The sequence below is a fragment of the Ammospiza nelsoni genome, chromosome 20, assembly GCF_027579445.1.
Source record: "Ammospiza nelsoni isolate bAmmNel1 chromosome 20, bAmmNel1.pri, whole genome shotgun sequence".
NCBI lineage: Eukaryota > Metazoa > Chordata > Aves > Passeriformes > Passerellidae > Ammospiza > Ammospiza nelsoni.
Window position 1 is genome coordinate 5,931,387 of NC_080652.1, and position 23,152 is coordinate 5,954,538.

The 23,152-nt window shown below is 47.1% G+C and overlaps 1 protein-coding gene across 1 annotated transcript in view; it reads left to right on the top strand.

Annotated features, from left to right (window-relative positions):
- COL27A1 (collagen type XXVII alpha 1 chain) overlaps positions 1 to 23,152 on the top strand; it is a 145,591-nt gene that overhangs the window by 15,316 nt on the left and 107,123 nt on the right. Inside the window, exons 4-6 of the mRNA XM_059486610.1 lie at positions 8,068 to 8,121; positions 16,360 to 16,413; positions 21,953 to 22,006. Coding sequence (XP_059342593.1) covers positions 8,068 to 8,121; positions 16,360 to 16,413; positions 21,953 to 22,006 — 162 coding nt within the window. The remainder of the gene's footprint in view (positions 1 to 8,067; positions 8,122 to 16,359; positions 16,414 to 21,952; positions 22,007 to 23,152) is intronic.

Here is a 23,152-nt window from a genome sequence, read left to right on the forward strand (position 1 = left end):
GAGCTGCTCCTTGGTGCAAGTAACACCTAAAGTGGAATGGTTGGGTCTCCCCAGGTCCTCAGTGGGAGATGAGCAGTTTGTGTTTCCTCCTGTCCCATCTCAAAGCTGGGTGGTGATTTCTGCCCTGTTCTTTGGCTATGGAGTCACCCAGGGTGGTGTTTTGTTCCCAGGCTGGTGTTTTGTTCTCTGGGAGAGGTGAAGGTGATCCTGGGCAGGGGTTGAGAGTGGGCAGCAGGCACCCATCCCTGATGGAGTCTTGCTGCTTGGAGGAGTTTTGCTAGATCCCTGAGTAGACAGAACAAGCTCCAGCAATTTGATCTTTGTGCAGGCTTCTGTGTTTTGTGGAGAGTCATTTCAGGCGTATTTCCAAGAGAAGAAATCCAGCAGTTGTGCATTTCCCTTAAAACACCACTTAGCTTTAAGGGGTGAATCTGGATGCTTGCTCCAAGCCCACCACAATCCTGACCTCTGCCACCTCCTTGCTCTTCAAGTGTCATGAGGGTGACCAAGCTCTAAGCCCCTGCAATGTAAAGAGCTTATTATTGAACTGGAGTGGAAAATCTCTCTCAGGCTTGTGAATCATAGCAAAGAAATGGATTCAGGCTGTGAAGGGCTGAGGGAAGGGATGGCAGGGTTTTTCCATCCTGTCTGAGAACAACTGGAGTCCTGAACCGAGGGAAAGGAGAACTTTCTGAGGCTCTGTCTGGCCTTATTCTCTTTGACTGCTGGAAACAAAATCAGGGCTTGGGGAGGGAAAGGTTATGGCTTGGCTGGAGCTGGCTGCCGCACGGAGCTCAGCAGCTCCTGTGAGTCACTCAGAGATCTCTGTACCACGCTTCCTTGGATGTCTCTGACGTGGGAAGGGAAAGAGGAAAAAATATCAGAATGGGGATGACATGTTGAGAAATTAATGCAGCACGTCCATGGCCAGATGAGCATGTTTGAGGGCAAAGTGCTGATAAATGTTCTGTGCCTGAGTAATTACCTGGCGCCATCCTCGTGCTGCCGTTCCTGATGAGGTCAGTGATATCCCAGCCTGGCCAGACCAGGGAATGGGCTGGGAATGTCATCTGCTGTCTGCACAGAGGGAAGGACAAGGTGATTAATTAGTTTTCCCAGTTGCTGCCTGATACAAGGTCTCTTCAAGAAGATTGTCACCCTGAGGAGGGAGGTGTGGGGGAAACTGTTTTCTGCCTGTTCAGCAAGAATTGGGGCCACCTTGGCTGTGGTTTCTGGGCAGAGTGGCAGCCACAGAACCCTTCCACCTAGAGAAAAAGAACTGTTGTTCATCCTGATCATCCCAATGGCAGCCATGGTGTGAGGTTGTGAGGTACTAATGACTCAGGCCCTTAAGGTTTTGTGAATTCTACTAAAATAACCAATGAAATATTCTTAGCTGTGCAGAAAGGCCCCATCCAACAATAGAGGAAGGGTTTGATGGTAAGAGGAGTGTGAGCAAAGGACTGAAAGGATTTATTTAGGAATAAAATTCAGCACCCTCCATGTATTAATCTGTCTTGAAGGACCACTAGGATACTGTGCAAAATGGAGACACTGCATCCCACATGCAACTCAGGCAGAGCATTAATTCTTCAGGAGAATTGGGTTTGCTAGCAGCTAGAGGAGGGAGGGCAATATGTTCTTAAAAAAGAAAAACTTCTTGGGAACCATTAATAACCACAAGCATTTGGGATCTCAGCTCTATGGTTTCTTTGGAGGGGAGGAATAACAAAAGGAACACCCAGATATCGTGCGAAGTTAGTAACGCAGCACTGACTCAGCAGCTGGCAAAAGTCCCTCTGGATCATCCCCACTGCCCAAAGCATCCCAGCCAGCCTTGCTCCAGAGCTCCAGGCCCTGCAGCATGACCCCAGCACGTGGCTGGAAGTAGCCTAAAACCCCCCTCCAAACAAAAATTCTTACTGGAAAATAGTATCTGTTGTGAGCATGTCAAACTCTTGCACTGTGATGTGGTGGGTATTTGAATCCTCCAGTGGATGGGGTGTCATTTGCTTGCCTAGACCAGCAGCAGGTTTGGCAGGGAGATTTTGGGGGGTTGCTGTAGCCTCTCCCCTACCACCAGCACCACCTGCCAGGTGAAGCTGTGCTAAACCCCTTCCCTGGCATGGTTGGGGTCTAGCACAGTGTACCCCAAGTCAGATCTTTCTCCTCCTATACAAAGCTGCAATTCTGTCCCTACAGCCAAGCCTCTTGACAAGCCCTAAGGGTTATTTTTAGAGCCAGAAAACCACCCCTGATGCTGAATGTGCAGGCTGTGGAAGTGCTGAGTAACAGAAGAGGAGCAGGGAGTGCTTTTGAAGGACACCCCAAAACCCCAGCCAGAGGCCAGGGGGGCTCACCCCCTCAGTTCCAGCTGCATGGCCAGGCTGGAGGCAGTGGGGGTGCCTGGCAGGCTGCTCCCTCTCCCTCCCCTTCTGTCTCCCTCTCTGCAAGGCACATGTGTTTCCAAGGTCCCCAGTCTAGACTGCTCCAGCTGCCATCCTCTGCACGAGCAGTTTGTCTTGGAGCACAGCTCCTTCCCTAAAGAAACAATCCCAGCCAATTCAATCAGTGGGCAGGGGAGAGAGGTGACTGGAAACACAGATAAAATATATGAAGTGCCTATTTCCAGTCCTCCTCACACCAGAAAAGGATGTTTGAGCTGCCAGCCCGTGATAAATTAAGGAACACACAACGTGTTTCAATATCTATTAATGAATGAGTCATATTAATAATAAAAAAAGAGAGACTGCATGCTTTGTATAATGCATGAGGAAAGTTTTATCCTTGCTCACATAACTGGATCAAATTTTTTTGGTGATTTAACCGGAAATATCCCAGAAGGGAAATCTTGCAGGCAAATGACCAAGCATCAGAGAGGTCTGTTTGTGTAAAATAAAGTTAATTTTGAAGAGAGATAGTTGATAGTGGGTTTGAGATAAATGTGCTGCAAAGGATCTAGGACTGTACAAATATATACAAGTATTTTTATAAATTTTTAAAAATAGAAAGTGAGTAGTAGAGTAGGTGATCCCTGTATTCCTTCCCAGCCTTTCAGGCTGCCTTCCAAGGTCTGGGATCACTCCAGTGCCCTGCAGAGCCTGTTCCTGAAATGTCTCCATAGAAAAGTGCCTTTCATCAAGCTGGAACTCTCATATTTTGTTGTGCATTGTGCTGCTGCCCTGTGAGGAGCCCAGTTGTGGACAAGGACCTTTGTGTGATAGGTGTTGCACAGACCCAGAGCAAACATCTGTGCCTGGTGAGGAAATCGTGTTACAAGGCTGGCTCTGCACCAGCAGCCCAGCTCCTGCCAGAATTATGAGGGTTTTTGTTTTTACACTGGTTGAAACCCAGACATGTCCAAATTTTAATACGATAAGCCTGCCTTGGAGAAGAAAGTAACCAAAGTGCTGGGAGTTTTCCCCCCTAAAATTCTAGCTTTGTTTTAGGCAGTTTTTGAAGCCGGGCAATGAGAGAGGTGAGGAGAGGTTGCCAGGCTGTTGAAAATGAGGGGTTTTCTCCTCCTCTTCTCCTAAGCTGGGAATTTTGAATTCCAGTGCTTGTCTGTGCTGGTGCTTCCCAGACATACAGGGCTAAAGGGTAGGTTTGTGGCTGTGGCCATCTTTCCTGTAGGAATATTTCTTTTCTTCTTGGAAGAAAACAGTTCAGGTCCTTTATCTGCAGGGGGAATGTCACTCCCTGCTCAGAACATGGTGCCAATGTGGGGAGAAGCTTTTGGTGTGTTTTCTGAACTCCTTTTTAAGTTGACTTTTACTACAGCTGAGAAAGAGGAATGTTCTCTCTTCTCTCCTCAGTCCCAGCAGCGTTTTGCACTTCTGAAACTGAATTTTCTGGGACACAGGAGAACTGTGCCACCAGCGGCTGGACAGAAATACATTGGGAATACCCTAAAGTAAATTTGTCCATCTGTCAGTGTGCACTGGAGTATGAGCTGTAATAGTTTCCTGGGAAATCTCAGCTCTTTGCTGCCAGGCTGAGAACTCACCCCTGGGGAAACCATTACAGGAATCCTTTGCTATCTGACCAAGTTGATTCAGCAGTCATTTCCCAATTTCCAGCACTAATTCTTGTACTCAGTGGGCTCTAATTCAACAGCAGGTTTGGCCTTGCTGAGTTTGGAGCTCAGAAGGCACCTTGCTCCCTGCAGCACTGCTGTGGGCAGAGGAAGCAGTGAGGGGGCTCACACTGTGGGAGAGGCAGAGGTATAAATTAACAGCAAGAGGAAATGGCAAGATTTCCCTTATCCTCAGGGTCCCATGTATTTTCCTTTCAGACAAGCATGTTTAATTTTCCATTTGCAATTTGAAGCTCAGAGAGCTAAGATTAAAAAAAAAAAAAAAAAAAAAAAAAAGTCCCTTTTGCAGCAGCAAGTTTCCCAGCAGCAGCTTAGAATAAATCCCGTAATCATTTGGTAGGGTCGCTCGTCACTGCTAATGCTACCGTGGGAAACTGAGAAGGGTTAAACTTTATTGTGGCTGCCCTGAGCTGCTTCAGGAGCTGTTCAGGCTGGTTAACAGCTCAGCTGTTTGGCTTGAGAAGAGAGAGAGAATCTGTTGCTGCTGCTGAGTTTCCCCTTGATCTCTGCTTTGCTTTGTGTGATAACAGGGTGGGTGTTCTCTGGCATCCCTCTGCAGAAGGAGCAGGCAAGGAGCCAGAGAGACAAGAGCTGCAGTGCCAGGGGCAGGAGCTCCCCACAGGAGGCTCCATCCCTGTGATGGGAGGGCAGGACAGAGCACTGATACCCTCATCCCACTGCCAACAGCAGAAATCCTGCTGCCCTTGGAGCACTGCCCTCTGCTCCTGATGAAACTCCCCAGGGATGCATTAAAGGGACAGTGCAGAGGTCCCCAAAGGCTCTGATCTGAGCTGGGTCAGGTCAGCTCACTGATATCCTCACCCCACTGCCAGCAGCAGAAATCCTGCTGTCCTTGGAGCACTGCCCTCTGCTCCTGCTGAAATTCCCCAGGGGTGCCCTAAGGGACAGTGCAGAGGTCCCCAAAGGCTCTGTGTGACCTGAGCTGTGTGTGCAGGCTCACTGATAGGCATCTGCTGACTGCATCCATCATTTGTAAGAAGCTGGGCCCTCACCCAGCCCTTCCCCTCTGGATGCACATTTTCCTTGAGTGAATTTCAGCATTCTCTCCCCAGCTGTGACATGTAGGGCTCTTGTCCCTGAGCCTCTTGTCTGAGAGCATGGGCTGGGGGATTGAGAGGCAGAGAGGAAAGGAGGCACCAGCAGGGCACAGCCCATTTCCCATCCAAGCCAGCCACCAAGGAACTGAGAAATGTGACAAATAAATACAAAGTGGCCTCACAGGGTGTCACTTCTCAGCACTGCCTGTGCCCATCCTGTCCCACTCCTTTTCCACCTGCACTGGCTTCAATTTAAGTGGTCACATCCTTTCCTTCTGCAGTCACTGTAGTGCCTGGCACCTTTGAGCCACCCATCCCACCTTCCCCTTATCCCTCTTACTCCTCAGCAAGGAAAAAATGAGTCTGGAGGGATGGCAGATCAAAGAACCATGGCAGGGACTCCTGAGCTGTGTGGTGTCTGCACTTCAGGCTTTGTGAATTCTACTAAAATAACCAATGAAATATTCTTAGCTGTGCAGAAAGGCCCCATCCAGCAGCAGAGGAAGGGTTTGATGGTTGGATGCTCTGTGCAGTGTCTGCTCTGTGCTTTTCCAGCTTTTCCAGCCTTTCTCTTACCTCTGTATTCCCACTCCAGTGCTGGTGTTAACTCTCTCCTTATTTTTGTGTTAGTTTCAGTCTGTTCTGAGCAGCTCACACTTTGGAGAAGGTTTTTGCTCAAGCAGCCAAGTACAATTGCAGCTATTGTTAGCAGGAAGGTGGAAAAGGTCACCTCAATTCTGGTACAGGGGGAATGCCATGCTCAGACAGTTGCCTCTCCTCTTTTACCTCCTCTAAGGGTGTAAATGGGGATGGGTTTTGGTGGAGGAGAGATCAAGGACTTGGATTAATCTCTGATAAACTCTTATTAAACCTGCTGCTGCCTCAGTTGCACTGGATTCATGGTTTGATAGTTATCATCCCAACTAAAATGGCAGGGGGATATTTTTAATAAAATCTGGGATTCTGGAGCACAATTATACATGAGGCTTAAAAAAACCCCTACAATTACGTGTCTATTTGCACAGCTGTATAATTGCATTATGCACGGGGCCCTGAGCTGGCACAATGGCAGGTTAAAACACTGGGATATTGCTAAAATCAGGGTCAGCTGTATCAATGAGGGTTGTTAATACAAAGAGCACTAATACTGTGTTAGCCAGCAGCTGGCAGAGGGGTCAGATGAAGTGTCCCACACTCTGGAGATGGGACATGTCCAGGGCAGGCAGGGCTGGGCAGCAGCAGGGGCTCACGTGGTGACAGAATTCCATCCCTGTGTCACACTAAAGGACATTACCTGTGGCTCATGTGGTGACAGAATCCATCCCTGTGTCACACTGAGGGACATCAGCTCTTCTGTGCTGTGTAATCTCCTTTAAAACAAACATTTCCTTGTTATCTTCACTACAGGGATAAAAAGTTGCTATTTATTTGTTGTGCTGATAAATTAATAGCACAGAAGACACTGGGTTTTGCTTATGCCTTCATTGAATTTTTTTTTCTACTGTGCCAAGTTTGGCTGTTTAAATAGACAGATAAGACTTTAGATAATGGACTTTTATACAACTTAATGTGCTGTTTATATGTGGGAGGGCTGGTAATATCAGGGGAATATTTATCCATTGGTTACCTGTACGGTTGAGGCAAGTTTTCTCTTTCCAAAATCTTTTCCTGGGCATGAGATTTGGGGTAGGGATCTCCTGGGTTGATTTTTCCTTACTGAATCATGCCCTTGGTGATTCCTGGGTGCTACACTAAAGATCTTGAGCTTTTTGGCTCCTGCTCATGGCAGCACCAGCCTGAGCAGCTCTGAGCAGCAGGGCCAGCCTGGCAGGGAGGAGATCCCACAGGGATGCCCAGTGGGAAGGGAGCAAGGCCAGAATGTGGCCATGGGGATCATCCTGCATTGCTCCATGCCCTGCACCTTCATCCCTGTGGAATGCTGTTCCTGCCATGCAGGCAGGGAGCTCAGGCTGCCCTCCAAACACCCCTCACTGGCTGCTCTGGATGTGTCTCCACTGAATGCAATGGAAACTTGTCTTTTGTAGCAAGCTACCAGAATATAAATCCTCTGGGAGACTCTTTAATTAGCAGTTATTCTTGTCAACATGTTTGGCTTGGGGGAAAAGAAGTTTTGAGAAGTTATTAGGAGTTGCAGATGGCTCTCCAGAAATCTGAATTCTCCAGCCCATTGGAAAATAAAAGAATAAGTAGATGGACAAATTCAAACCTCGTTGGTTAAGTATTTTTTCCTAACCTGTTTCAGATCAGTGCACAGCTGGGCTCCTGATATCTCCACTTTGTTCCTCCCTCTTACAAGAGCCCCCACTACTCTGACGTGTATGCCCTGACCTTTCCTTTGCTACAGAACCATATTTAAGAATTTCCAACATTGACACCAATTTTATTACATTTTATAACCTGCTGCTCTGAAATATGAAGTGCTGGGGTTGCACATGATCACAGATTTTGTTGTAACTCATGTAGGAACCTCCAACACCAAGAGCTACACGTGTCCATCTGACAGAGATCAGAACACACAATGTGCTCCCCTTGCCAAGGTGCTAACACAGAGCAGGAAAATCCAAAGCTGGGACACAGCACAGGTCCAGGAGAGGGGAAGCACGAGGCACAGCTGTGATCCTGGGAATGCAGGCTGCAGCAGGAAGATGGGGATGCTCTGTCTCTGCTCTCTGGAAATACGTGCTCCTGCAGATGTTTTTGTGCATTTTTATCCCTTTATAGCAATAGCATAAGTTGAAGGAAGTTTTGGCTGTGATGCTGTAATTGGCCCTTCTCCACAGGTCTTCTCCAAATGGTTGTGTTATGGGTCTCTCTCTTTGTGAAGCACTGTCAGGAGCACCATTCTGTTACAGAACATCACTAATACCTGTTTTTATTTTTTTGTTTTTCTAGGGCCCACCAGGTCTGCCAGGCTTGCCAGGACCCCCTGGCAAGAGAGGTTCTCGAGTAAGTGCTTTAAAATTTCCTTCTATTTGTATTTGAATCTGCCTGTCCTGTTGTTCCAAGGGCTGCTGTAGCTCCTGTGGCTGAGTGATGATTTCTTCAGGAGCCTCTCTGTTGAGCTCTGGTCTCCTTCTCTCTCATTCCCTGCTGGAGGTTTCCACACTGGTGATTTGCAGCCTCCTTGAGCTAAGGTTTGGCATCAGCAAAGGCTGAGGATGGATGTTTCCAAATGGCTGTCAGGAGAATGAGATCTGTCTGTCTCATTTTGTTTCCAGTATCTGTTCTTTCTTGCAAGCTGAATATTAGCTGAATATTAGCTTTGGCTGCTTTCTGTGCTCCCCTTCCCTCTCCCCAGCTGCATGAATTGTTTAGTTCAAGGTCCTTCATTGGTGGGACCAAGGTACAGGACCAAGGACTCAGCACACCCAGAGATGAGTGGTTTTTGTTCCCCAGAGCTGCTCTCTGACTCCTTTTCAAGCTCTAAAGCAGAATGCCTTATCAGCTCAGGAATTCGCAATGGCTCTCACAGAATTTCTTCCTCCCCAAAACGAAATTCTGCTGCAGATCTTTGAACACTGAGTGCTGTGCTGAGGAAACATCTGGAGCTGAGTGCTGCAGCTAGCTGTGAGAAAAGCAGAAAAGCCTCCTGCTCTGGCCCAGCTCTCCCAGGGCTGGGCAGAGTGCCTGACCTGGATACGGAGCAGTGCTGGCGCTGCTCTCCTGGCAGCTTGGGGCTGCTTTCCTGGGAGCACAGGGCTGTCCACAGGGTGCAGCCATGGATCCCCTTCCCTCAGCACTGCTGTGGGCTGGGAATCCAGAGGTGTGAGTGTCTGAGGCTGGAGGAAGGGAATATTTGGATCTGCGATGCAGGCAGCATCCTGGCCTGGCAGCAGAGGGAGATTTCCTCACACATCCTTGGCTGAGCCTCAGGCCCCGTGTAATGTCTTTAAAGAGCAGGCAGGAGGCTGAGCTGGGAGGCTCTCAGGCACTCCCCCAGGACACTTGTTACACTCCTGTGAGATCTCACAGTGACCAGCAAAAACAAACTCATCTCCTTTCTCCAGCAGTGAAATGCAGGAGCCCTGAGCCTGGGCCTGTGGGAATCAAAAGCTGATTTGGGCTGTAAGCGAGGGGGTTAGGCAGCACCAGGCTCATGTTTATGGATGGGACAATCTGTTTTTAGTGAAGCATCAGCCCTGATATCTTCTGTCACAAGTGCCCAAGCTGCTCCCACCTCAGTGATTGCCCAAAGTTTGCATTTCTTGGCATCCCCATTAAAGCTGGAAGTTGTTTCCTACCCCAGCTCATTGCTTATGAGGGGAGTTTGCTATTACTCCTGGCAATCCTTTGGTTTTCAAACTAAACTGCAACTCTGGAGCCCCCAGCTGCATCCCCTGCCTGCTGTATGAGTGACCAAATTTCAGCTCCACAGCCCAATTCCACTTGAGCTTCTTCTGAAGGAAATAGCACCATGGAGGCTGTGTCACAGTTGTCTGTTATTCCCCAGCTGTGGCTCCATCCTATATTTAAGATGATCCTCTGGAAGACAATAAGCAACAGAGGTTTCTGAGCCCAGTCCCTGCCAGAGGTGCTGAGAATTGGTCCAGGAAAGAGTTCCCAGTTAGGAAGTGCTCAGCACAGCTGAGCCTGGCTTGGCTCAGGCCCCTTCAGAGAGGCTGTGCTAATTTTGGGAGGGGGCACAAGGGTCACTCTGTGAATGTCTGGCCTGGAGCACTGGAGACAGGACTGCTCTGTGCCTCAATTGTTTGGACTTTGGGAAGTGTTTCTCCTGGTAATTTTTTCTTGTGTCTCTTTGGGATTTAGGGATTTCATTGGAAAGTGAAGCTGCCAGGAACTAAGATAGGCTTAGGGGAATTCTTGCATCTTTTGCTTTTGTTGTGCTTGAAAAACTTAAAAATAAACGTGCAACATTGCAGGGGTCATGTTCTACCTCTCCTAACCTGATCCTCCAAAAAAGCAGCTGCAGAATTCCTGCACCAGCCCATGGATAAGCCATGAGTGTCCCATCAGGCTACAGCCCAAGTTTGGAGCTCCAGAGGAGAGGTGAACATTGCAGGCAGTGCTGGATGCAGAGGAAAGGAGGGATCTTTCTGTCCCCAATGCAATTTTTGGCCTAATACATGATATTATTGCCCTTATGGTAACTTCTGTATAATTTCAGTGTTATTAATGCTTATACAGCTGCCTGGCACATTTGAAAATCCAGTAGCACCATTTGACTTGTTACTTTTGTAGTGTGAATTTGCCTCATGCTGATGTGTAGTGCAGAATTTCCACCCCATATTGTCTCCTCCCTTTGTTCCCCCCACATTGATCAGCGTAAAATGAAATCTCTGGCCAGCCTTTGCCTTGAGACTGAGACTGTGGTGGGTCTGTAAGGAAATCTGGCTGCTCCCATGGATCTGTGTCCTGGTTTCAGCAGATGAGCATCACCAGACCTGCCTGTGCAGTCTGAGGGTGGGTCTTCCATGTAGGTAATGCCACCTGCTTTGCCAAAACACACCCCAGCCTCTGTGACAGCATGGAAAAGGTTCTGATTGGGACATAGCTCAGCATTCAAGAGCAATCCAAGGCAGGGTAGCAGAGTGGATAGTGTGGTAGTCTTGTTGAAAATTAGTTTCTCCATTTTTAAAAGCCAACCCCCATTCCAGGAGCATGGAATTAATTGTACACCCTATGACTCCAGCAGCAGGGGCTCACTGAGACAGATTCAGGCTATTCCTGTGCTTTCTCTCTGCAGCTATGAAAGCAAATTTTCATTTTCATAACAAGTGAAAACTGGGTGTTTCTTCTTCTCATTATTTCCTGAGGGACTCCAGGAGAAATGAGTTAAAAATTGCAATGGGAATGGCTAAGAACACTATCCCAGGAATGGTTAATAACACTATCCCAGGAGTGACTAGCACAATTTCAGGAGCTCTCCAGTCTGTAGAGATATTGCTGTACTGCCATGTGTGCTCTCCAGGAAGGGTTTCTCTGTCTCTATCCAGCTAGGATGAGCTTTCATGTCTGCTTTCATTGAGGAATTTGAGACAAAAGGTCTGTCCACACTGTTTATTCTTGGATAAATGTGCTGTGTGCCTGATCAGGTGTCTGTGTAAGATCTGAGGGAATGGCAGTGTTACCAATGAAGGATTTCCCCAGCTTTATATGATATGAAATGCCAGGCAGGTCACAGGACACCTTTTCCATGGTGGAAAGTTGGAGTGGTGGCACTGAGTGACACCCCCAGTTCTGTGCAAGCCATTAGTGCTGAGCTTTTTGCATTTCTCCAAAAATCAGGGTCTCCCAGGGAGGCAGAGGCTGGGGCTGGGATTTTCTCTTAGGGATGTGCCAGCAAGCTCTGCAAGGAGCTGTCAGCAAAGGGCTCCCACTGGAGCAATCATTCCTTCAGCACTGCAGCTTGTTCCTGCCTCCCTGCAGGCTCTGGGAGCTTCACCCAGCGCTGTCTGCATGAGGGGCTTTGCACAGCACATCTGCATTGAGCAGCACATCTGCATCCACCACAAGCTGGGACTCGTTCCACTGGTGTGGTTTGACCAGCAAAGTACCCACAGTTTGGGCAGGTCTGCAGAAAAGAGCTGTGAGTGACACTTGGTCTCAAACCCTGCCCTCCAGATGAGGCTGTGCAAATCCCACTTACCTGGTTTGCCTCTGCATGAAGGAAACAGCAATTCTGAGGCACATGCCACGCAGGAGTGCAGCTCATGGCATGGTTTGGGCTGAAAGGGACCCTAAAGATAATCTTGTTCCAACCTGACACCATGGGCAGGGAACCTTCAATTAGACCAGGCTGCTCCAAGCCCTGTCCAACCTGGCCTTGGTTGTTTGCTCAGCCCCCAGGACAGCAAGAAAAGAGCAGCAGAGTTTCCAAAACACTTAAATAATTCAGGAATTCACTTTAATAATCCAGGTCCCACTGGTAGTCACTCCCTACTCCAACAGGTGAGCAAACACAGGTACAAGAAGTGTTTCATCCCTGTCCACACTACAGGTCAGAGGCAGAATCAGCAATAGAAAGCCTTGACATGCTTTATTGAGTAATTGCTCTTGGTTTATTTAAACTCTGAGACACAGAAACTCAGAAATTCAAATGGGTTTGGGTGAAGGAAACACACCTGCACTCCCTGATGCTTCAGGATGCATTTGCCATCCTCCTGTGAACCACAGCAGCTTGAAAGACTAAGAGGTCCCAGTGTAGCATGTCCCTGTTACATTTGGTCTGTGCTTGGAAAAAATCTCCCTTTGCTTCAAAATGCAGGGCTTCCCTCCTGAAACAAGCAGCTCAGTCAGCTGGGGAGATTCCCCAGCATCCTCATGCCATTAGGAAGATTTTCCAGTTTCTGAAAAGTGTTTAAAGAAACAGTTTGCTTGGCTTCTCTTCAAATATTTAGCTCTTTTTCAGCAAGCCAGAGGTCACAGTGGGATCTGTAGGTCAGAAGCAGAAAAAGTTGCTTTACACAGTGAAACCCCAAGACTTAATGAGTGGTCATTCCTCTGACTGGAGCTCTTTAGCATTTAGCAGGAGCTGGGAGGATTTTTTTTCCCCTTCCTTGTGAATGCTGGAGGGTTTGGGGGGAGCTATGCACAGTTACACTTTTGTTAATTTTTGTGGGCTGGGAACCACGAGGCATAAAAGGGCTTCTGTGAGCTGGGTCCCATCTCCAGGCACCCCCAAGCCTTGCTGGGTGGCTCAGGGTCCTTCTCAAGCAGCATCATTCACACAGAAGGCATTCCAGGGAGAAGGGAAACCCCTCCTGCCTTGGAGAACACAAATTCAGGGATTGTTCTGTCTCCGTGCCACGGAGCAGCCTGGGGCTGCTGCTGTCCCATGTCACATTTTCCATGCAGTTTCTGGTACAAGGCTTGGAAGCTTCCAGATGCAAGGTTGGATTGTTTCAGCAGATAGAGGAAGCTGAAGTGGCTGGGGAAATGAGCAAATGTGACACATGCATTGATATTTTTTTCATTTAGTGGTCTCAGCACTGTCCTACTCTTGTGTAGATAAGAGGAGCAAAACTGATGTATTGATGATAAATATATTTGGGAGAATCCAAATTTCTAGGTGGGAGTGGTAAATTGAGTTAATTAATGCAATAGAGCAATTAAGTGTTGCTGACAGCTCCTGAGGCAGCTGCTCTCCTGCACCTTTTGTTACCCAGCCCATCTAACTGTGCCACACAGCATCTTCCTCCTCTGCCAAGAATGTGGGTGGAATCCCAAATTCAGGACTCACCATGTTGGAACACATCACGATCAATTATTTTTCACAATTTTTGGGACTGCTGGCAGACTACACCCTTTTCTCTCCACAGCTGCCAGAGCAGTTTCAGATGTCTAACACAAGCCCCAGGACTGGTCACAGCAGTTTTCTTCATGCCAGACTGGATTTCCCAGTATCATCTCATCACCAGGATGTGGCCAATTCCACTAGGAAAAAACCACATCAGTCTTTAGGGACAGGATGAGTCTCTGACCTTCCTTTGCCTGGATTACACTGGATGCACTCTGTCAGACTCATTGAACTCAGTGCTGAGGGCTCTGTTTTATCTCAAGAGTCTCTGTTTTCATAATCACACTTTTAATCACTAGAAACTGTGACTGGATTCTTCCTCCTCTCTCCCCTCCTTCTGCTTGAGGCTTTTTAGGATTTTGTATTTGCAGGGCTTCCAGACGAAGGAAGGAATGATGAATCTGACTCCATGTTCTTAGAAGGCTAATTTATTATTTTATGATCTATATTATATTAAAGAAATATATAGTATATATATATACACTATATATATATATACTATATATATATACTAATATATACTATACTAATATATACTATACTAAACTATACTAAAGAATACAGAAAGGATACTTACAGAGGGCTAAAAAGATAATAATGAAAACTTGTGACTCTTTCTAGAGCCTTGACACAGCTTGGCCTTGATTGGCCAAAGAGTGAAAACAATTCACATGAAACCAATGAAACCATCACCTGTTGGTAAAAAAACCTCCAAACATATTCTAATGCAGCAAAACATAGGAGAAGCAATCAGATAATTATTGTTTTCCTTTTTCTCTGAGGCTTCTCAGCTTCCCAGGTGAAGAATCCTGGGCAAAGAGATTTTTCTTTGATGGTGACATTAGGATTTTGTTGCTGTGCTTTGTTTGCTCTGAAAGAACCTGCCCCAGATTTTGCTGGGTGTGTGATTATTCTCTTATCCAGCAGCTCTGGATTGGCAGCTGAGCTTCCCCCAATCCAGGTTTCCCTCTGGGATCCATCACTTTCACCTGGGGGTCACAGCACACGGAGCTGCTCCCTGACACTGCTCTGAGCCTGCCCTGGGCTCTGCTGGAGCACAAACTCCAAATGATTGCTCTGCTGTGGGCTCTGGGCCAAGCTGCTCACTCCAAAGCTGAATTACAGCTGAATTCCCTCCTCAAATCCAGCAGCAGGCTGGATTTATGGGCCCTATTCAGAGCTACCTCGATTATTGCTTGTGTGTAAAAGCTTTTTAGGAACTCATCTTTTATAGAGACTTTGCTGGCCTGATTTCTGTCACTTATTATTCATTATCCTACATATTTGAGACTGGAAAGACTTGAGCTGAGGCATTTTTGCCACCACAGACTTGTTGAATTACCTTAAGCAGCACATTCAGTCTCTGTTTCAGTGTTCCACCCACTAAGGTGGGCAGGTGATTCCACAGTTTTGGGAAGATGAATTTATTTTAGACTCCTCAGTGTCCAGGTACTCTGGCTCCAGCAGCTGTATAGGTTTTCAAATGAGAAGGTGATACTCAAACACTTTAATTTTAATTAAAGCTCTTTCAGTTTCACTGGAAATTCACAGATGTGCTGAACAAGAATTTCAGGTGAAAGTTTAGAAGGAAATTAAGAATGGGGAAATAAATTTATTTGGGTTCAGGCTGAAAATTTGGAAGGAATTTAAGAATGGGATGTTAATTTGGGTAAAAGCTGCCACTTAAAAAGTTCAGTCTCGATCTTTTAATTAAACAGCCTCTTGCAGCAGAGCAGCATGTTGTGAAATAGCACTGAGCATTCAGCAACTGTCTGTTCCACAAGATGCAATTTTAAAAGGCATTATTTTCTATTAAAATGCAGTAAAAATAAAACTGAATAGAGATCAGTGCTCTGATGTGCTCTTAGGGGACAGTAAGGGCACTGAACTTGGCTGCCAGTGAAATGTTTAACTGCAGTGATTTTCCTTAGAAATCAGATCCTCAAGATTTTGGCCCCAAAATGCTCATTGGAAATCCTACAGGTTGCTGAGAAAGTGCCTGAGTGGTTTTTTATCCCCTTCCTGTGCTGCCCTAACTTGAGGGTACGTAAAGACCTCCCCATGGCAGGGCAGAGCTCTCACACGTTCTTGGCAGAATTCTTGGAGCTGAATTTTCAGGTTGTTTCATCTCCCAGGAATGTGTTCAAGAGGACTTAGAATTGTTATTACCCTGCCTGAAAGGTTAGCAGATCTTCTGTGCTGTGTATAACCCAGGCATAAACTATTCTTAGCTGCTTATTCCAGATAACTCCTTAAATAGGCCTTGGAAAATATGCAGGGTGCTTTTAAAATATGATGTAAAAGGAGATACTGGTGTATGTGATTTGAGGTAGATACTCTGGCAGTGTCACTGCCTTGTGAGAACTAAGGAAAAATATAGATTTAACTATGCGAAATGTTGATTTTCAAGAGTTTACATGGATGTACTGCTATTCCTACTGGTTTTCTGTCTGATTATCCATTTTCTTTCCAATCTCCAAAGGCAAAAATCTGGTTGGCTTGTAGGGAAAATGAGTTCACCCTAAAGAGCTGAGCTATTTTCCTGTAGTAATTACTTCTGTTCTCTTCAATCTGAGCAAAACCCAAGCTGTTAACACCCCCCCACACTTCCTCTCCCCTCTGCCTGCCTCCATCCCCTTCTGCTGTGCTCCTCCCAGAGCCTGGACCCCCCTGACCCGTGGAATGTTTGGTTTACCCAAATTATCTCAGTGTCACGACCTGTCCTGTGGTGACAGACACACATCCACAGAGCCTGCTGGGAGCCCACAGCTGAGTTTCCCTCTGTGTGTGCCAGGGAGGGTCCCAGTGCCACCATCCCCTGCCAGGGCACCCCAGGGCTCTGTAAGCCTGGCACAGCACTGCTCCAGCATCCATGCAGATCCCACCATCTCCTTTTCACTCTGTTTTGTGTTTGTTGTGTGTTTCAGGGTCCCCCAGGCCCCCATGGAAACCCTGGCTCACCTGGCCCCCCAGGACTGAAAGTAAGTATGAACTGGTGTGAGGAGCTTTCACCTTCCCATCCCACAGGACATCCTGGGGAAGGACAGCTTTCTTTTACCGTGCTCTGGACAAACAGACAGCAGCTGAAGCCATTCCTCCCTCCCTGCTGCTGTCCTAGGGCTCTCCAGCTGCACAGCTGAGCCTTTTCCTGTGCCCAGAGAGACCCTGCTCTGTGTCTCCATCCTTGCTGCTCCTCCATTTCAAAAACTGCCAAATTAGGATCCTGCTTAAGCGCTGCCTGTGCCAGGCACAAACTGCTGTGTCAGACAAGGGCAGTGGAATCCTTGCTGCAGAGCTGCAGCAGCTCTGAATTCCTTTGCTTTCTCATTTCTCTCCCCTGGATTTTGCAGTTCCTCTGAGTCTGGGCAGTGGCAGGAATGAGTGGCAGCACCCAGCATCTCCCTCTGCCTTCCTCCTCCTGAAACTCCTCCCTCTGTCCTTCCCTCTCCAGAGTTTCTGGGACCTCTGAACTCCCCCAGTCTGATCTCATGGCTTCCCTCTGGACACCCTCACCTCTCCCAGAGCCTCCTGCAGTGCCAGGGCCCCTGTGCTTTGTGCTTTTCTCCTGCACACACAAATTCCCCCCAAGTGGGAGCTCCCCCCTGCAGCTGGACCCTCTCCCTTTGCCTGGGATTGAGCACAGATGTGGCTCTGGAGGGGTCCTAACCCAATGTGCAGCAAAACCCTTCCAAAAGGTGTTTTAAATCCCAGCTCATTCTGTGTTCAAGGGTTTGTGTTACCTAAAGACTGAAGTTCCTGGAAAACTGGTTTGGATTGCTTTGGTGTGATTGTTTACAAAGGAATAGGTTTATATTTTATAACATCTGTGTTGGACTAAAGAACAATGGAGCTTGGAGAGGCAATATTTAACAGAGATTTTCAGTACCAGGGAGCTGAAGGACATCTCAGCCAAACACAGAAAGGTGTGAGCAATAGTTCTGTCTTTTCATGATCTCATCAGTAGGCAGAGATGTTATGAGCACTATTGATGCTCTGGGAAAAAGATTCTGGAAACTTGGCATGCTGCCTCTATGTGATTAAAAATTAGGCACTGGAGACATGCTGGTGAACAGCAGCTGGTTTAAATTCCACATACAGCCTGAAAAGTGAGCCTGTAAAAGTTCTACATCTTAGTGTTCTGCATTTATTCTCCATCAATGACTTCCAGATCACACTTGTTGAGTTTTATAAGTCAAATCAAACTTCTTTTATCTAACTTCCAGCCCTGCAAATCCAGCCTGGTCCAAGCTGTGGAGTCAAGCTATGTTTCTATTCTACAGGATTTTTTTAAACATTTTAGCCTAATGATTTGTCAGAAATCATCATTTGGCTGTAAAGCTCTCTTCAGTGGGCCACCCAATAGAAATTAAATCTTTCTGTAAGCATTTTTCCTCCATCTCAATGCACAGTCTGGCATCAGGAAGTCTCAGTGGATGGAGAGCTGTGAGTCTGCAGCAGAGATCTGGTCTCATCAGGCTCTGTGATGTGTTTTATTTTTGTCCAGCCACCATTTGCAGGATTGTTCTGCTCATGGTGCTTTGTCAAAAGAAGTATTAGGTTTGCCATGGGATGTCAGAGCTGGAGCTCAGCCCAGGTGAAGGTTCACCTCCAGCAGGGAGAGCCTGGTGAGCCGTGGTTACATCATCTCTGCTTCAGAAATGCTCTCTGGAAGGTGTGGATCACATGCCAGAGTTTTGACTCTCCTCCTCCCCTTCAATTCTCTGGTGTTACAGCAGTCCCAGAAAATGGACTTTGCCCCAAAAAGTGAGTTTTCACCTTATGTTTTAATTTCCTGCACCTTGGACCTGATTCCTTCATCATCAAAGAATGGTTTGGGCTGGAACCTGAGAGTTCATCTCATTATGGGCAGGGACATCCTCCCTTAGACCAGGTCACAGAGCTCTATCCAACCTGGCCTTGGACACTTTCAGAGATGGGAATCTTCTTGACAGAGCCAGCACATGGCAGAAATTCTGGATTTGTGAAAGCTCAGCCTGCACAGCAGGGCAAAGCAGCTCCAAGTGGAACTTCTGCTGAGAGGCTGCTGGGCTTGGTCTGACTTAGATAGCAGCTAAACCCCCACAAAAAAAAAAAAAAAAAAAAAAAAAAAAAAAAAAAAACCAAACAAACAAACAAAAAAAACCCCCAAGCAATCTAAGAAAATAAATTGAAGTTTCCCAGATAGATACAGCTTGGAAACCATGACTAACACCAAGTCATTGTCACTTAAGAAGGGACTCAGCAGCATAATATTTATCAGTGAATGAGCTTGTGAGGTCAGGCAGCTCTGTGCAAGGGCTGTGGAGTGGCACTGCAGCCTCTGGGTGTTTTTCTGTCTCTCCTGCCTGGCTGCAGGGCTCTGGTTGTGTTTCTGCATTTCACAGTCTGCCCTGTGCAGAGCCCAGTTTATCCTCACCCCTGGAGCTCAGCACTTGTAATTCCCTGGGTTTAGGGAGCTGATCTTGTGCACAGAGCTGTTTGTAGCTGTTGAGCCAAAATCCTGCTGATCTGCTTGGGCATGGTTCCACTGACTCCGTGGCATTACACCTGCTTGTGCCACCTGGGAGTTCAGCCTGTGGTGCCCAGCTCAGTAATTCATGGTGTGAAACTGCCTAAAGGGGGATTCCTGCCACTTCCTGCATTCTGCTTGTTGTTCTTGACAGTTGTAAAATTGCTGTTGCATCTTTTTGGCAGAGACTGATTATTGCAGATAACATCTGCAACAGCTGTAGCCACAAGCTGTCACCTGAAAGCTGCTGGGGGACAGGAGGGGTGGTTTTGCTTTGTTTTGTAGCTCTCAGGATGCCCTAAATGTATTTGGGTTTGGGCAGATGGTCAGACAAGGTGTGTTTTCAAAAGCCATTGCAAGAGTTGGGTTTGCATCTCCCACCTGGAGGCTTTTGGCATCAGGTATTAGGATGGTTTGCTGCCCTGGATAAATCTCTTCTTAAAGCACTTGAAAAATATTGTATTTTCAGTTTAGTGAGTGCTTTTTCCTCTCCAAGGTAGCCCATCAGTTTGGCTCACTGATAATTAAAATAGTATTAGTGGGATTGCAAAACGGAGATGTTTAAGTTGCACAGCTCTAGACTATGCAATTCCCAGAAGAAAATAATTTCTTCCTTTACAAGAGGAAGATGTGTTCTCAGTAAGTAAGGATGGGAAAGAGAAACTTGTGGGAAAGGTGTTGTGGCTTGGCTTGGACCAGATTTGGGTTAATTCCCCCGTTGTCATTGCTGTGTAAGAAGACTCAAGCAATTAATCCACAATTTCAGCCCTCACATCCAGCTGGTGCCATTGCTGATTGATCTTGGGGACATGAGATCCTGCTCGTGGCTGAGCTCTGCACCTGTGTGATGGGCTCAGCAGGGCTGAACACAGAGCCAGTGCAAAGCAGAGACCTGGCTAATGTGATCTGCAGCTTCCCAGGGGAAAACAAAAGTTCTTTTCCACATCTCAAAGTCATTGCATGGAGCATATGGGAAGATTTAGGGAAAGTGGTGGGTGTCTACCTGCTGCAGTAAATGAATTTTGCAGAGCAGAAGTGAACACCCAGGGATCCCAAGGGCTGCTCTAATCTGTTCCCAGCAGTGGCAGCACCCACTGACTGCTCTGAAGCTCAGGGAGTGGGAGAATTGCCCTGATAACAGCTGCATGCAAAGCAAGATTATCTGCATGACTTCATTTACTGTTTGGAAAGCTGGAGCCTTCATTGAGAATTTGTGCAGATACATCTGCCTTGAATCAGCAGTGCTCTCTACAGTCCAGAGCCAAGCAGTCTCACTCCTGAGTCTCACAGCCTGTGGTGGATGCTGGAGGAGGAGCAGAATGGGGAGGTTACACTCAATAAAGGTGGGAAGTACACGTGGAATGTACTCCCAGTGAGGCTGTGAGCAGAGCTCTGTGCTGCTCATGAGAAATGCCAGTTAATAACCACTATTTCTTGGGACTTTAGCTGCTCACAGTGACCCCAAGATGTGTTAGAAAGCCTCTTTTCCCAGCCCAGCAGTTGAAGAAGGAGTCAGAACTCTTCAGGTCTTACTCTCAAGGTTGTTTATTTTATCTTATCTATAAAATTCTTTCTCTGGCCTGCTGAGGTCCGCTCAGCACGACAGCCAGAGGCACTCTGCCTGCCCCTGGGGTGGTGTTATCTTTTTATACTAAAAACTACGTGTACAATATTTACAATAACTTCCCAATACCCATCACCTATGTTAGACAGTGAGCTTCTACTTTAAACCAATCTAACAGTGCCAACATCAGAGCAGAAGATGGAGGCCAAGAAGAAGAAGGAGAAAGGCTGGACACACCCAGATTCCTCCATCTTGCCCCCTGAACCTCCATTCTAAAAACCCCAAAAAATCTATTTTTCACCCTGTGGTAAATTCACTATCATTCTACTTAAACTTTTGTGGCTTGTAATCCTTCATATAAGGTTGGTAATTTTTTTTTCCATGGGTCATAATCAAAATCACAGGGGTCTTGGGCTCTGTGCCAGGGTCTCTGAGCCCCCTGGCAGGGGTCCTGGCAATCCAGGACAGCCAGAGGGATGTCCTGAATTCTGAAAACTATTGCTCCTTCTGGGCCTCCCCTCCAAGCACTTCCCTTGACAGCCATTAGTTCACCCTCCCAGCTGTCCTGTGCTGATGGGCACACAGAGGTTGTGGGTTGTTTATGATTCATGGGTGTTAAATAGTGACTGATCCTGGGATACCCATCCTGGCTGTGCCTGAAGAGATGTTCTGTGTGCTGAGCTTTACTCTCTCCTACCCAAAGAACCTGGCACTCCTCAATCTCTTCTAGATTTTCCTACTTCCATCTCTCCCTGTTAGGTGCTCACATTACCTTTCCACCTCTTGATAAGTGGGATTTCCAAAGGAATGTGCTGGAATTAGATAATCAAATGCTGCTGAGATTCCAGCTTGTGTTTGTCAGAAGATCACAGCCTCCAACTGTAATTTCCCTCGTCACGGTTGTTAAGGAGGAAAATAAGGAATACTGCCACTTAAGGTCAAGTGCTGCTTTCTGCCAGCCTGGTAGCCTCACAATTGCTCTGCCTGTTGGGGGTGTCTAATTAGTACAACTTTCTCTGCAGTCTCATCTGTTCCTCACAGTTAAAAAAGCAACAGCATCTATGAGTTGTTGAGAAGGATGGTTCAGCCCCAGTAATAGGCTTGGTAATTATTTTTGTGATGGTAGTTGTAGACAAGGAAGGAATTGCAGCTGTCTGGTCTAATAAGTATCAAAAATCCTGACATTGCTTTCTTCCAGTTATCCTTTCTTTAGCCAATTGAATACTGTCAACTACTATTTAAAACTCAACTCTTTAGCAGCAGCAATCACTCACCAAATCCACCCCCAGCACAACAGCTATTCCAGGCCACTTTAATACATTTGGGATGTCAGGGAAGACTGGGATAAAACAAAATGTTTTTTTAATTTGGAGGCTTGGTGGAAGCAGAACCACATCTGTGGGCTAGGTCCTTGAGTTATGTCACTAATGTAAATTTTTCATTTCAGGGTCAGAAAGGTGATCCTGGGCTGTCACCTGGAAAAGCTCGCAATGGGCAGAAGGTGAGATGTCACCCCAAGGCCATGGTGGGCTTCCAGAACTGTGCACAGAGATGTCACCCTGAGGCCATGGTGGGCTTCCAGAACTGTGCACAGAGATGTCACCCCAAGGCCATGGTGGGCTTCCAGAACTGTGCACACACTCACAGGGGTTCTGCACTGCAGCCACCAGCACCCCAGCTGCTGAGGACTGGGAAATAAGGCTTAGACCTTGGATTCAGGACTGAAGAGAGGTGGCTCTCGATGGTCACAGCACACTGAGGTGCCACCTGGCCACCAGTTTATCCAGTTTATCCACAATCTGCAGCCCAGCTGAAGTCCCACAGGCACGTGGCTGCTCCAGCCAAGTGTTTCAAGTAGCACATCTGAGGTACAGCCACGCTCTGGGCATGTAGCTGCAGCAAGAGGCAATCCCAGGGTAGGTAATAAAAACCTTGGAGGCCAAGGAAAGGCTGTTCTTGCCCAGGAGCTGAGGAACAGGGGTTTGCCGCATGCTGCAGCCCCATCAGGGTAGAGGTTTCTTGGTGGAGGCTTCTAAGGGATGGACCTCACTGAGGGGCTTCTACCAAGGGCTGCTCAAGCCAGCACAAAGCTCCCAGCTGGGAAGGAAAGCTGCTTTCTGGGCTTAGCAGTTTTTGAGGATCAGAGTTCTGCTAATTCCTTTCAATAAGTTACAACTCCCATTTTTGCTGTTTCACAGCTGGGTGATTTTTACTGAGGCAACAAGCCCTCACAGAAGTCTAGAAATGAACAGTGGGGCAATCAGGGCTCCACATCACCTACCTCAATTACCTCTTTCAGTGATGCCTGCACAATCCTTGGTAATTCATGTCCTCTGTTCCTCTCACCCTAAGTCTTGCTAGAAATGCACATCTCATAGAAAGCACCAGCCATGAGGAGCTTGGGCTCTTCATTTGACACCAGATGCCCCCATAAAGCACAGTCAGGCCACACAACTGCAGGATGGAAGGCAGTGCTAGAAAACATTCAGAAGGCTAAGACTGAAATGGTGCTTTTAACTTAACACTGTGAGATGTCTTCTGAAGTTTCTGGTACACAATATTGGAGTGGCATCATGTGGAAATCATCCACCTGCAGGGTCTGGAACTGTTTTCTTGAAGACAATGCTTGGTGTAAAAAAGGGAGACA